Genomic DNA, 15,959 nt, shown 5'->3' with positions numbered 1-15,959 from the left:
TGAGTCTTTGCGGTGAGGGACTGAGCCTTGCCTTTCTCTGTGGTCTGGGAGACAGATTCACTGTGTGTTGTGAAGAAATCTAGCTTAGGGTCAGATGGCAGGATGCTTTTGATGTGGTATTTAAAAAGCATGGTGCAGGAGTGTGATTAAGGTGACAGAAAAGGGGGCTTCCTGATGGGTCCATCTTGGTCCCAGACATCCCGGTTATGCCTGCAGTCATTCCTTCACCCACCAAGTATTTATTGAGCACCTACTGTGTGCAGTCACTGTTATAGGTACTGGCCATGCAGTCATGAAACGTACACAAAAGTATTGCCTCTCTAAGTTCACTTTCTAATGGGAAAGACAGCCACTGAACCGGATAGCTTATGAAAGGCTAGCAGGTTAGATCATGATAAATGCTAAGGAGGAAAAAAAAAGCACACCAAGGGTGGTAGTTCTAGAAAGGACAGCCTGAAAACATCACCTCTGAGAAAATGACAACTGAGTAAAGTTCCTAAGTCAGTGAGGGGGGAGGTCTTACGGTTAACCAGCAGAAGAACTTTCCAAGTTAAAGGAGTGGTAAGTGCAAAGGCCCTGAGGTTAGTCTGAAGCATTGGGGGACAACTGTGGCTGATGTTTAGTGACTAAGGGGGAGAGTCATAGGGGTTGAGATGGAGTGATTATGGGGCCAGTGAGGGACTTTGATCTTCACTCTTTGAGTGAGCTAGGAGACTCCTGGGGGCTGTGAGCAAAGGAGGGACGTGATGTCTCTCAAATTTAGCAGGATGTCCTTGGCCTCTGTGTTAAAGCCAGAACTTACTAGGAAGCCCCTGCAGGAATCCAGGTAAGAGATGGTGAGACCTGCATGAGGGTGCTAGCGATGCAGAGGTGGGAGAAGTGGTTACATTCTAGACATATTCTGAAGGTAGAACTGATATGTTTTGCTGGTAGGTGAGAAGGACTTCCCTGATGGCTCAGTGGATAAAGAATCCACCTGCAATGCAGGAGACACAGGAAATGTAGGCTCAATCCCTGGGTCGAGAAGATCCTCTGGGGAAGGAAATGGCAACCCCCTCCAGTATTCTTACCTGGAGAGTCCCATGGAGAGAAGGAGCCTGGTGGCCTATCATCCATGGGGTCACACAGAGTTGGACACAGCTGAGCGACTGAGCACGAACACAAGGAGTGAGGAAGAGGAAGTGAGGCTGAGCCCCAAGTTCGGGGACTACACCCCCAAATGAGGGGTGGACGAGCCAAAGCTGGAAATCCTCCTGAGAAGTGAGCCTTGGCCCCTTCAGCCCGGACACTGGGAAGTGAAAAGTCAATGTGTCAGTCGCTCAGTCATGAGCAACCCCACAGACCATAGTACACCAGGCTTCCCTGTCCTTCACTATCTCCCGGGGTTTGCTCAAACTCTTGTCCATTGAGTCAGTGATGCCATCCAACCGCCTCATCCTCTGTCATCCCCTTCTCCTCCTGCCTTCAATCTTTCCCAGCATCAGAGTCTTTCGCAGTGAGCCGGCTCTTTGCATCAGGTGGCCAAAGTACTGAAGCTTCAGCTTCAGCATCAGTCCTTCCAATGAATATTCAGGGTTGATTTCCTCTAGGATTGATTGGTTGGATCTCCTTGCAGTCCGAGGAACTCTCAAGAGTCTTCTCCAACACCACAGTTCGAAAGCATCTATTCTTCAGCACTTTGCCTTCTTTATGGTACCTTCATGAGGTGATTCCAAACAGAACCACGTTTTTAAAAAATTAGCATGATGAGGAGACCTGCTGTCTGAGCCCAGCAGTGGCTTTTAATAAATACTCAGTGGGCTGAAATTAAAAATAAAAAATTCTCAGTTTTACGATGGTGACTGTTCAAATTCCCTACATGTCATTGTGTGGGAAGAGGTGCTTTGCCCAGCCCTTGCCTACAGAACAAGATCTTGGCTAAAGGTCTTTTAACATCAGGTTTTCTCATTTTATGTGAAACATTTAATATTTGACCTTTGAAAGTGTCTCCCTAGTCTCTCTCACATCTTTCTGCTTTGACACATGGAGACTTGACTCCATGTATGTTTTCTGACATTTTCTCGGAGATTTTATGTCCTCTTTTAGGATAGTGAAATTTGTAGCTCTGGTGACGTTGGTTGCTCTCTGCCTCGGGGTTCTGAATCCGATTGGCATGAAAGATGTCTCCTAGTTAAACTCGGCTGCCTTGCAAACCTTCCAAGCCGTGGGCGGCTCAGTGTCAGAGACTGGAAAACGAGTGGTTTTCCCAACTGTGCGAGTGAAGTCGGGTAGGAATAGCTTGTCCTACTTATGAGGGACCTTGGGTCTTTACAGATGTCAGTTCACTGGGCTGCGGGGCTGGGACATGGACTGAAAGGCCCTTGTTTGGGGAAAAGTTAGTGAGGGAGACGTGTTCTCAGGGGCTCCCGCTGCGTTCCTCATCTCTCCTCTTGGTATCACTCATGACCGTCTTTGCCATCTCTTGGGATGTCAGACAGATGGGCACCATTTTGTGGGAGAGCCGGGGTCTTCCCTGTGATGTAAACGAATCCCATCAGGTCTCTGGATGCTGACATCAGGGGCAAGGGGAAATGCTGGGTATTTTCTCTCCTGTAAAGGAAAATCATCTTGGCTAACCAGAATTTACATAGCCTGTTTGGAAAATAAAACCCTGAAGCACCATCACGGCTATCTGGCTTCATTCTTTCCTCTCTGGAAAAGGGAAAGTGTCTCAAGAAAAAAGAAACTCAGGAGATTGAAGGGATGCCACATCTTGGTCAGGTAAACTCTCTGCAGAGATCTTATTCTACAGAATATGGTACTTCCAAAGGATGAATTCGTCAAGGCTGCATTTCTCCCCGGTTTTCAAGATCTGAGTGCGATGTGGTCTTGCCGATCCCCGTTTTCAGCTGCTAAAAGAAACACACCCTGAAATCATGAAACCTTCTCAGAGAAATGTCAGCCCCCTTTTGGGGACAAAGAGCTAACTGTTGGTAGTGACTCTTTAATTAATTTTGTCTTCAACTGCTTTGGAGAAGGGGGGAAGGGAATGGGCCTGGTGGGAAGAGGCTGACGTTCCAGGTGTAAGAGAATATTTAGTAAGGGTAAAAATAACACGCAGCTGTGAAGACAAACATCTCCAGTTGCAGTCTGAGCCCCGAGCGCTCCATGAATCACAGTCGAGCTCCACCCGCCACTCGGCCGCGGGCTCTCTGAAGCAGCTTTTCCACTGCCTCTGAGTCAGAAATAAAACAGACCCACAAATTACCCCGGAGCGCTCCAGACAATCTCCTCCTTGTCTGGGGTCCTAAAAATACCTTTTGTGGTGACTACCTCCATTCACGGCGCGTAACCCGATTAGGAGCGTGTTGGGTCGATTGGGACTAAGTCTGTGCTTTCAGAGTTCTTAGGAGGAGAACCGCCAGAGGAGGGGGTTGGTTCCGACTCCGGTTTGAGGCCGACTGGGATGAATGCCCAGGCCTGCATCGTTAGGGCCCTCTCGTGGGACTGACCTCTTCGGACTCTTGGAGTGGCCCAAGAAAACCTTTGAGGTCCTCCCAGGCAGTTTCCTCATCAGGTTCTTAACATGAAATCACCTCGTAAACTGAAAAGGACATCCGGGAAGACAGTGCCCTTCGGATGAACCGGGGAATGAGCTGAAGACTGCATTGCCAGTAAACATATGCCTGCTCACCCACAGAAGGGTCAGAGGGGGTGTGGACCGTGGGCTTCAAGGGCAGAATATGTAGGGCTGGGGAGAGGTGCTTCGTTCGCCTCCTTGGACGCAGGCACCATGGAGACGGGCACGGCTGTATCCCCAGCACCTGGGACAGTGCCTGGTGCAGAGACTTGCTCTATAAATGTTTGCTAAATGGATGAAGGGATAAAGAATATATATACACACATATATATATATACATAAATATATATATGCATATATATGTATTGTATGTATACATATACATACAAACAATGGAATGTTCTTCTTCTTGTTCAGTCATTAAGTCTTGTCCAACTCTCTGCGACTCCATGGACTGCAGCACACCAGCCTTCCCTGTCCTTCACTATCTCCTGGAGTTTGCTCAGATTCATGTCCATTGAGTTGGTGATGCTATCTAGCCATCTCATCTTCAGCCACCACCATCTCCTTTTGCCTTCAATTTTCTCCAACATCAAGATCCTTTCCAGTGAGTCAGCTCTCTGCATCAGCTGGCCAAAGGATTGGAGCTTCAGCTTCAGCATCAGTCCTTTCAGTGAACATCCAGGGCTGATTTCCTGCAGGGTTGACTGGTTGGATCTCCTTGCAGTCCAAGGGACTCTCAAGAGTCGTCTCCAGCACCACAGTTTGAAAGCATCAATTCTTTGGTGCTCAGCCTTCTGTATGGTCCAACTCTCACATCCATACATGACTACTGGCAAAACCATAGCTTTGACAATACGGACGTTTGTTGGCAAAGTGAAGTCCTTGCTTTATAATACACCGTCTAGGTTTGTCATAGCTTTTCTTTCAAGAAGTGAGTGTCTTTTAATTTCATGACTGCAGTCACCATCTACAGTGATTTTGGAACCCAAGAAAATGAAATCTGTCACTGTTTCCACTTTTTCCCCATCTACTATATATAAAATAGGTAACTAACGGAGACCTACTGTATGGTACCAGAAGCTCTACTCAATACTCTGTAATAACCAATATGGAAATAGAATCTAAATCAGAGTGGCTATATGTGTATGCATAACTGATTCACTTTGCTATCCTCCTGAAACTAACACAATACTGTACGTCATCTCTACTCCAGTAAAAGATTTTTTAAAATATGCATTTCAGATGTGAACAAAAGTATTCTAGCAGGATGTGATGGAGAACAAGTAAGGCAGGGGACAGCCGTTTCCAAGTGCAAGACAAACTCCAGAACAGGAAGCTGGGTGGACCCTGAAAAATGGGTAGATTTTGAGAAGGTTGACGGGTTTGCCTCCACCCACTGGAAGAAGTTACATCCATTGCTCAACTTCAGTTTCAACCCACTGCAGGGGCTTTCTCAAGCCTGAGGCGCCTCCCCTCAGCATTGTGACGTGAGGGTGGATCCCAGTTTTGACATGGCTGGTGAGCTCGAGGCTGTGGTTTGGGGCTGCATTCAGGGACCTTCCCGCATAAACGAGGTCCCTTCACACTCAGCAAGGGCGCAGTGCGTTCTTTTCAAACTGAGGACCTCGTCTGTGCAGTTTCAAAGAGGGCTCTTTCCGTGATGGAATCTGCCCCGCTGTAAGGAGGTTCTGATTCAAGAAAACCAGTGCCAGATACCAAGTTTTATTTTGTGTTTCAGAAACCAAAGCTCTCATTTTAATTTCTCGGTACATGCTTATAGACATGATGCGTGTGTGTGTGTGCTAAGTCACTCAGTTGTGTCCTATTCTTTGTGACCCCATGGATGGTAGCCCACCAGCCTCCTCTGTCCATGAAGGTCTCCAGGCAAGAATACTGGAGTGGGTTGCCCTGCCTTCCTCCAGGGGATCTTCCCGACCTAGAGATCGAACCTGTGTCTCTTACATTTCCTGCCTTGAAAGGCGGGTCCTTTGCCACTAGAACCACCTGGGAAGTCCTACAGATGTGATAAACCCTTTTCAAAAAGAAGAGATTATGTATGAAAACAGCTAAAAAAAGTTTTTTCTTGGACAGGGCTCATTTTAATCTTTTTTAGAAAGTATTATTTTATTTATTTATTTATTTTGACTGCATGGAGTCTTCGTTTTAACATGTGGGATCTTTAATTGCAGCATGCAAACTCTTAGTTGAAGTATATGGGCTCTAGTTCCCTGACTCTGGCCCCCTGCTTTGGGAATGTGGAGTCCTAGCCACTGGACCCAGAGAAGTCCCTTCCCTGTCCACTTCATCTTAAAACAGTGACATTGCCTACTTTCCTAAAGGTCCAGGTTCTGCCTTGGTCCTCAGGCCTGTCTTCTTAGACCCACAATCTGGGTCACAGTCCTTCCTGCTCTGCTTTCTGAGTCCAGAAATTCTTACCTGACTTCCTCACACTCAGGAATGTTCACCCTCCATTTCTGCAGAGCTTGTACCCTGCTGAGTGCCTCTAGGAGGTTTGGGGGAGGAACAAACGACATTCAACTATAAATCGAGGAGGTCAACTTTTTTTTTTTGTTTGTTTTATAAACCAGACCAGACATCACAATTCGTATCTCTGTCCAAATAAACCCTGCCACACTTAGCGTCTCCCAGGAGGCTCTGCCTTCATCTGCATGGAGCTGCCCCTGTTCAGCTCTCATCGCCTTCTCCTTGACTGACTTCAGAACATGTTTCAGAAAATACCCACCAGTGATGAAGCTGAGTCTTCTGAGGGTCCATCCCATAATGTGTTATGTCTGGGAAAGAGACCACTCATGTGGAATTGCCAGGGGAGGTCCTGTAGCGTGGTGGTCAAGTCCTTGGATTCAGGACCCTAACTGTCTAAGTTCAAATCCCAGCCCCTCCCCTGCTGGTCGTATGAGCTTAGACACAACCTGCACCCCAAGTCTCTGCACATCGCCTGTATCATTGCTGCTGCTTATTGGTGGTTGACCTTGGGGGTGAGATAAATAGCAACAGCTAACACATAACATTTGTTGTGTGTTAGGCACCATTTTGCATGTTTCACCCCTGTATTTACTATAGCATGAATACATAAGAGTTTGGAGCCCTCTCTAGCATGAGTAAGCAGTCCAGTATGGGATAGATGAACCAGATAAGATCTGTAAATGTTTGTTCAACCACCATGCATTAGATCAATTTCCCAGAGGCAAATTTGGATTTAAAACATCTAAGTTAGGACTTCCCTGGTGGTCCAGTGATTAAGAATCTGCCTGCCAGTACAGGTGACATGGGTTTGACCCCTAGTCTGGGAGAATTCCACATGCTGCTGGACAGCTAAGCCCCTGCACCGCAAAGGTAGAAGCCCACACTCCAGAGCGTGTGCTCTGCAAGAAGAGAAGCCTCCGCAGTGAGAAGCCTGCGCACCACATCTGGAGAGTAGCTCTCGCTTGCAGCAACTAGAGAAAGTCAGCATACAGCAGCAAAGACCCAGTGCAGCCATAAATACATAATAAAAAAAATTAAAAATAAAACATAGAAATTAGAAGATGGTGGAAACTGGAATATATGTATATAGCATTCCGACTCTGAAGATCTTTTCATTTTTTAATCATTCATTTCTTATATTTTTGCACTCATTTTTCTGATTCTTTCCAAAACAATGCCAATTGGTTCATCTGTACCATTTTGTACTTAAACTTCACTCTGTAGACAGTCCCTATGTCCATTCACATCTGCAAATGGCACCCTTTTGTTTCCTATAAAGAGCTGAGCAATATTCCATTGTGTGTATATATATGGACCACATCTTCTTTATCTCTTCTTCTGTTGATAGACATTTAGGCTGCTTCCATGTCCTGGCTATTGTAAATAGTGCTGCAGTGAACATAGGAGGCATGTATCTCCAATCAAAGTGCAATGGAAAGTACATAAATAAATTATAACCAAAACAATGTCAAGAGACAGGAAGTGTGGAGCCCTGGCTGAGGACACCCAGCCCCGGGGCTCCTGTACCTGAGGCAGCTGAGAGCTGAGTGCTCCGAGCACCTGCTCTACACGTGGAATGTCCTCAGTTCTGTTAGGGGGCGGTGGGAAGGATTCTGCTTGCTTCACCACCCAGTTGTCTGAAGGAGAAGCCACAGGAGAAACTTCTCTCAAGCTTCAGCTCAGGAAAAGCTTCTCTTCTGCTGAATAACTTGGTTCATGTGTATTTTTTTTTTTTTTTTTTTTTGACATCTTGAATGGTCACAGGATATACTTCCTTTTTTGCTTTGGCGAGTAGAAAGTTCAGAGATAAATTGATGTGCTACCTTGAGCAACTATAAATAGTAAGCTTACTCAATGTGCTGATTTTATCTCTTGATTAATTGCTTTTCTGCCCTTATATAACATTCACTTCCATTCCTTTGATCATTTATGTTATTTTTGTCTACCTCAAATGTCACATAGTTTGAAGAAGAGCAGGAAAATAAAATATATTCAGAGGCACCACACATACACATAAATATCACTCTGGAGTTGCAGATGAAAACAATGGAATCTTCTCCTTAGAAAAATGTTAATAGGAGCTAAACATTTGTTCTTCCAAGTAGCTTCTGAAGAGTCCCTCTTGACTACTCATCAGAACCATATTGTTATTGTTCAGTTGCTAAATAGTGTCCAACTCTTTGCGACCCCATGGACTGCAGCACGCCAGGCCTCCCTGTCCTTCACCAACTCCCAGAGCTTACCCAAACTCATGTCAGCTGAGTCAGTGATGCCATTCAACCATCTCATCCTCTGTTGCCCACTTCTCCTCCTGCCTTCAATCTTTCCCAACATCAGGGTCTTTTCCAGTGAGTCAGCTCTTTGCATCAGGTGGCCAAAGTATTGGAGCTTCAAGAACCCAATCTTGTTTTTTAGTGTGTCTGAGTTTCAACTTAATTTAAGTTGAGTAAACTTTCTCATTTATTTGATATTCTTTGCCATGTTCTTTCACCATTAATTCATAATAATGGTGTGTTTTAGGAAGTCAGTGCTCATGATCTCAACTCACCTTAATTGAGACTCAGGATATTTTAGCCGGCCATGTGTTCCTAGTTATCAGAAGAAGGGCAGCAACACTCCATCTTGTTCATCATGAAGGTTCAAGGATCTTTCTACATTATTTCTATATTTCCTAGAGTGAGCTTCCCTGGTAGCTCAGATGGTAAGGAATCTGCCTGCAGTGCAGGAGACCTGGGTTCGATCCCTGGGTCAGGAAGATCCCCTGGAGAAGGGAATGGCAACCCGCTCCAGTATTCTGGCCTGGAGAATCCCATGGACAGACCATGGGGTCACAAGGAGTTGAACATGATGGAGCCACTAACACTTTGACTTCCAGATTGGCCATAGTTATGCCCAAGTGACATGGAAGTCTGTGAGATTGCTGTAGAGATTAAACTCCTAAAATTGGCCCCCAGGATGTCTCAAGGGACTTGGGGGAGTAACACACCCAACTTTTTGGCCCCCCAGATGTTGTCCACTGCCTTCCTGGCACTCTTCAGTCTGAACCTGCCTCCCCCTGTCAGGGTGACCCCCAAGCCCTTGTGGGATTTCTCCTGCTGCGAGTGGGGGCAACCAGCTGTCTTCCTGCCTCCTCTCTCCTCCCTGCTGCTGCGTGTTGTGTGGGGCTGTGGTTATAAATAGAACTCAGACCTGAAAATGTGAACTCGAGAAAATGGTTAAGACACAATGATTTTTTTTAATGTATTTTATTGTGGTAAGAATACTTAACATGAGATCCAGTTTTAAAAAATTTTAAGATTTTTTTTATGTGGCCAATTTTTAAGCCTGCCTTTAACCTGTTACAATGCTGTTTCTGTTTTCTGTTTTGGTTTTTTGACCACAAAGTATGTGGGATCTTTGTTCCTTGACCAGGGATTGGATCCTGTATGGGAAAGTGAAGTCTTAACCACTGGATTGCCAGGGATGTCTGTAAACAAATTTTTAAGTGTCCGTTACTGTTGAGCAGAGGTACAAGGTTGTACAGCCGATATCCAGAGCTTTCTCATTCTACTTGACTGCAACTTTATGTTTATTGATTAATAACTTCCCATTTTTTCCCTCCTCCAGCTGCTGGCAACCAACACTTCACTCTTTTTCTGAATCTGACTTTTTTAAATAGCTCATATAAGGCGGAATCATGCAGTATTTGTCTTTCTGGGACTGACTTTTCCACTTAGTATTAATATAATGTCCTTGAGATTCATCCATGCTATAATCTATTTCTGATTTCTTTATTTTTAAGGAGAAGAGTATTCTGTTGTATGCATGTACTCCATTTTCTTTATCTACTCATCCATACGTGGACATTTAGGTCCACACCTTCACTATTGTGAATAGTACATAGTGAACATGGAAGTGCTCATGTCTCTCGGAGATTCTGATTTTAATTCTTTCAGATAAATATGCATAAGTGGGATTGTTGGATCATATAGTTGTTCTTTTTCAAACATGTTTCAAGGGACCACCATACCATTTTCCAGTGCAGCTGTACCATTTTGCATTCCCATGAAGAGTATGCAAGGGTTCCAGTTTCTCTGCATCCTCTCCAGCACTTGTTAACTTTTGCTTTTTGTCTTTATCATAGCCATCTTGGCAGGTGTGAGGTGATACCTCATTGTGGTTTGACTTGCATAATAGGTTTTTCATGCCCTTGAAAGATAGAGTCTTTGAGAGAAATATCTTGAACCCGGCTTATATGTGATTAAGAAATTCATGCCTCAAATAATAAGAAATTTCATATTCACCAGTTGATTACCCATTTAGAGCGCTTCTAAAAAATGTCTTAAAACTTTCGTAGGGACTGTCAAAGAGCACATAGGTGAGTATTAAGAATATCATATTTAAAGGGATGCTCTTTACTATGTGCGTTTCAAAGCAAGAATGCCCAAATCCTTACCTTGTTAGAGTAGAAAACATGGGATCCTCTGTTTTAGGCTCAGTGCAGGTGGAATACTAAACTGTCTGTGGGAAGTTTCTTCCTGTGACTCCTAAGAAGTCACCTTAGCATGCTGAAGGTGGAGCTCAACAGCACAGTAAGCATGGAGAGGTTCCCATGTGGATCTTTTCTTAGCCCAGCTGGGTATTGCAGCGCAGAGCTTAAACCAGAGTTACGTGGGGGCTGGGCGTTCTTGATGCCTTTCTGAAATGAAGATCTGTTTCACCGCTTACAAGGCCGTCATCCCAGCCATCTTCCTTTGACCGAGGGGGGACATCTGGAAGCGTAGACAGTGAGTGGAAGCTGCCCAACTTCAAGCCTCAGTTCTACCTCCTCCCAACTCAGACCCGGAGCAAGCGACTTCTCTCTGGTGTTCTCAGTTTACACCGCTGAGAAATGGAGCTGATGCCAGGCTGTCGTGAGGACTGATAGCAGTTAAGCTCTCAGAACGTGATGGCATGTATATATGCTGCTACTTTGCTGTTAAAATTTCCAAGAGAATAGTTAGGGGGAAAGGCTGAACAAGGAGAATGGAACAGCTGAGGCCACTTTAATCAGTGTTACTTGAACACCCATCTTGAGTTCTGTATGTCAGTGGCCCTACTGGGGTGACGCACTTCCCACACTGAGGTTGGGGTTCCCTTAGAGTTATTACAGAAACTATGTGAAATGAACATAAACACGGTCCCCTTCTGTCTTCCTCTGATGCTAAAACAAAATACAATGGGGAAAAAAACATTAAAAATATGTCCTGAATGAACAACTTTTGAAAATAGCATTTCATGTTGCTGATTTTTTTTTTTCTAGTGCTGAAAGCTGGCTGGAAAATCTTAATAAAGTGAATTATGTCTTCTGGTTATAAGGTGAAGACATAAACTAACCTTATTGAAGATTACGCCTATTTTAAATACATACACATATTTTTGTATTGATAAAATGCAATTTATTTGTGGTAAGAGTCACATAATATAAAGCATACTATTTAAACCACTTCTGACTGTATGGTTCAGTGGCCCTAAGTACAGTCACAGTGTTGTCCTTCTCTCACCATTATCCGTCTCCCCAGCTGCTCACTTTCCTAAACTGAAACTCTGTCCCCACTAAACACTAACTCTCCTTTCCGCCTCACCCTGCACCCCTGGCATCAGTCACTGTACTTTCTGACTCTATGGACTTGACTATTCTCGGTATCTCATGTAAGTGGAGTCAAACCGTATTTGTCTGCCCTAGTGTGTTTTGGAATACACAGAACGCATTTTAATAGCTCATCGTATCTCCGGATTTGATGAGGGATCTGTTTTAATGCCATGGGAAAACTGACATGGCCTGTTCCTAGAGCTTTGTCCTCAGAGATGGAAGTTGGACAGTAGGACTGTAAGAAAATGACAGAGTTCGTCTGAAGGGTCCATTGTCCCCAGTGACCCTTCTTCCTGTAATTCTGTACATCTCCTTGACCTTTCACTTTTTAGATGGTTAACTGCCTTGCTGGAGAAGAAAGAATTTTGTAGTGCCTGGTATACAGTGAGCACTGAATTAAAAAAATGATCTAAATGACAAGTGAATGACTGGATCTGAACAGCGCTCATCCTAGAGTAGCAGTCATCACCTACGTAGCATCTAAAGTCTTTTTTCCTAAAAGACCAAACTCCTTTAATTTTCTTCCCTAGTAACTTCTCTCCTTGAGACAAATAGACCAAAACACACACACTCGACTCAACGGATGGAATTTTCCAAGGGGATAGGAAACTTAAGTCTCAAGTGAAGACATCCAGTGTTTTGATATTAGGATGGGTCTTTTAGAGATAAATGTTGGAAGCCAGGAAAAATAGCATCAAGAGGAAATAATGCATGTGTAGGCAGCATCGGAAATATAGAGGGTTCACACCATGGGAACTCTGACCGCTATTATTTTTGAATTTCCTTCATGTTAGTACAGCTGTGCGGATGCCATGAAGCCGGGTTATGTATTTCCCGGCCCACGGTACGGGCTCAGTCTGGGCAACCCCAATGATGACCTCCGTCCACAGAACTACTTGCTCCATCCTCATCGTTAGCCCTGAGCTCCCTCCATCAGCACCAGACCTGTGCAAAGGATGCTGAGAATGAATCTGTAGCTTCAAAGTTCCCAGATGCTGAATGAACGCTTTCCAGGGCCTGTGGTCCGTCCTTCCTGTCCACACCCCTGCCACAACTCTTGGGTCCAGAATGACCTTCTCCATCGCATCTCAGTCCGGCCCCACCCAGAGAGTGCCCTTCTGCTTTGATGCCTCCTTAGACTTGAAGGCCGCATCCACGCCAGGCCTCTAGTTCCAAGATTCTGCAGACTGGCTGCAGAGTTCCAGCTGACATGGTGTGGAGGAGACAAAGGAGGACCCACTGGGGTGGAGCCCACAGTCATCGGGGCCTCAGACATTGGGATGGAAATCTAAAATCCAGTAGGTTGCATAGATTGCCAAGAGTACAAAAAATCCTGTGTTGGGTAATGCTTACGAGGACATTTTCAGAAATCTGCCTCAGATGATGTAACTCAACTCTTGGGATTCTGGAGCTACAGGCATCTTGTGTTAGTGATCTCTGGCTTAACCATCTAAGAAGGCATTCACACGTTCTTCTGTTTCTTGTTCAAGCTAGAGTTTCTGTTTGGAGTTTACCTATTACATATGGGAATGATTGAGGGCAGAAGGAGAAGAGGGTGACAGAGGATAAAGTGGTTGAATGGTGTCACTGATTCAATGGACACGAACTTGGGCAAACTCCTAGAGATGGTGAAGGATAGAGAAACCTGGAGTTCTGCAGTCCATGGGGTCTCGGAGAGTTGGACATGACGACTGAACAACAGCAATTTCATCACATCCGGTAACCTTTGCTGCTGCTGCTGCTAAGTCGCTTCAGTCGTGTCTGACTCTGAGTGACCCCATGGACTGCAGCCTCCTAGGCTCCTCATCCATGGGATTTTCCAAAGAGTACTGGAGTGGGTTGCCAGTGCCTTCTCCCCCAGTAACTTTTAGATCTTACTTAAGAAACAGATATTCTTTTTTTTTTCTCTTTTTCCAGAAAGGTAAGTTTGTCTTTATCCAAGTGTCCATGGCTGCCTTAACTAACAGCGACCCTCTGAGCTGTTCCCCACGGCCCAGCAGCTGACCCCTGGCACACAGCTGGTTTCACTCCCTGACCCCAGTCTTCCAGGGCTGCTGGGGTCCCCTGTTCTGCTGCTTCTGGGGGGCCAGTCCTGCTTCCCTTTCTGCCCTTCCTGCCCACACCTAAGCCAGGTGCACTGGGAGCCTTAAAACTCCATGTCTAAGGATTGGCTGCAGGGATTTGAAAGTGAACACAAAGGTTTCCTTCTGAGGTTTTGAAGAGGCATGTCACTCTGGAATAAACCTGGCAGAGTGTCGCCTCTCACCGTCTGGGTGCGTGGCCTGTTTGCAGTCACACGGGGAGAACAAGTGCCCATTCAGTGTTCCCTGCATGTGTTTCCAATCAGCTGTCACAGATGGGGCTTTGACATGACAGTTGCAGGAGCTGGCTGGAGGGATGGAAACCAGGCGGCAGCTCTGCTTCCCATGTGCCTGTGCTCTGCTTCCGGCAAGCATGGGCACCGTCTTAGTCTCGTAATAAAATGCCATGGGCCAGGGCAGGAATTAAACAGCAGGGATTTTTTTTCTCATGGTTCTAGAGACTGAAGTCCAAGACCAAGGTGCTGGGCTGGTTGGTGGTGGGTGTCTGGTGAGAGTTCTGTCCTTGGCTGGGGACGGCTACCTTCTCACTGTAAGCTCAGTGGCAGAGAGAGAGAAAGAGAGGAGTCTGGTCTCTTCCTCTTCAAGGTCACTAATCCCGTCACAAGGGCCTCAGCCTCGTGACCTCATGTTAACTTCATTCTCTTCCAAAGGCCCCGCCTCCAAATGCCTTCACGTTGGGACTGGGGCTTCTGTATGTGAACCTGGAGGAGGCACGGTCTTCAGCTCATCACAGATGACTGCGTTGTCTTTCCACAGTGTCCGCCTCCTCCCCTCTCCCTCCCCTCCAGCTTTCCCTTCCTGGCTTCTCTCTGTGCATCACGGACAGGCAGGGAGGCAGGCTCTAGGGGGCCGCAGTAATGGAAGGCTGTGTCTTCTTTTCCTCCAGGAACTCCCCTGATGAGTGCAGCATGGCCAAAGGCGGGAAGATGGTGGGCAGCCCGGACACCGTCGGGATGAACTACAGCAGCTACATGGAGGAGAAGCACATGCCACCCCCAAACATGACCACCAACGAGCGCCGCGTCATCGTCCCCGCAGGTCAGAGGCTTGGCCAGCGGCCCGGGCCTTCCTCAGGCTCTGCTCAGCTCTCTCTTCCTGCCCTTGGCATTGGTCACCCTCAGCTGCCTGCACTGGTGGTTGCAGGTGGACCAACAGATACTCGTCCACCGTGGTGAAATGTTCACTGCTATGTGCGTGCACGCATGTGTGTGTGTGAGAGAGAGAGACAGAATCGATGCAGAGTGACCTTTCCAAGGAGGACTTGCCTTTTCTCTGAGCTTATTTGGTGTTAAAAATCCTTCCTTTTATGAAGTGCTACTTAAAATAGAAGGTAGGCTTAACATTTTTTCCTTACGTGGCATAATTTAAAATTGGGAGCCCTGTATTGTTGGTTGTCAAAACTCGAAAATCCAATCCTCACTGGCTTATGAAACAGACTCCAAGAGCCTGAGTCATTCTTTACCAGAAGTAATTCTAAACATAATCCAAAACAATAACTCTGGATTTGAGAACCATGCCAGGGATTTATTTATTTAGCAAAACTAAAGGTAATAGGAAGGATGCCTTAAAACTCCTCAGAGGAAATGTGCTACATAAAACCAAAAATACCCACCACAACAATAGCAGTGGTGACCACCGGCGGGTCCTGACTGAGGTTTTCAGTGAGCGATGCGCATACACTGAATTTTTGTTGTCATGAACCCTCAAGCAATACGTATCATGGTTTGTCACGAGTACCCTGATGAGGACAATGATGCTCGGAGAGGTCAGCCTGCAGTTAGTAAGAGGCGAGTGAGAACTTCCCAGGTGGCACACTCGTAAAGAACCCACCTGCCAATGCAGGAGATGTGAGTTCGATCCCTGGGTTGGGAAGATCCCCTGGAGAAGGAAATGGCAACCCACTCCAGTACTTTTGCCTGGGAAATCCCCTGGACAGAAGAGCCTAGTCGGCTACAGGCCATGGGGTGGCACAGAGTTGGACACTTCTTAGCAACTTAGCATGAGTTAGAACTCAGACAAACTTCCCTGACTCCTTCATTCTCAAGCCCCTTCCCGTAGCCCCTGGGTGCTCCCTCCATCACCCCCTGCAGCCATCTGGGCCCCTTGCCTTCTGCCTCTGGGACTGAACTTGCTGTCTCTGTATCCGGAAACCCTTGGTTCCAGGGAGTTCTGCCCTTCATCAGGGTTCTCTAGCCACCGC

The 15,959-nt window shown here is 46.1% G+C and overlaps 1 protein-coding gene across 6 annotated transcripts in view; it reads left to right on the top strand.

The window, feature by feature from the left end:
• ERG (ETS transcription factor ERG) overlaps positions 1–15,959 on the top strand; it is a 317,528-nt gene that overhangs the window by 252,946 nt on the left and 48,623 nt on the right. For all 6 annotated transcript variants that reach the window (XM_065943104.1, XM_065943100.1, XM_065943099.1 and 3 more), the window contains one exon: positions 14,646–14,797. In XM_065943104.1, coding sequence (XP_065799176.1) covers positions 14,646–14,797 — 152 coding nt within the window. The remainder of the gene's footprint in view (positions 1–14,645; positions 14,798–15,959) is intronic.

The sequence above is a fragment of the Muntiacus reevesi genome, chromosome 8 (genome assembly GCF_963930625.1).
Source record: "Muntiacus reevesi chromosome 8, mMunRee1.1, whole genome shotgun sequence".
NCBI lineage: Eukaryota > Metazoa > Chordata > Mammalia > Artiodactyla > Cervidae > Muntiacus > Muntiacus reevesi.
Note: the sequence above shows the minus strand (reverse complement) of the source record. Positions and strands in the feature narration are given on the sequence as shown.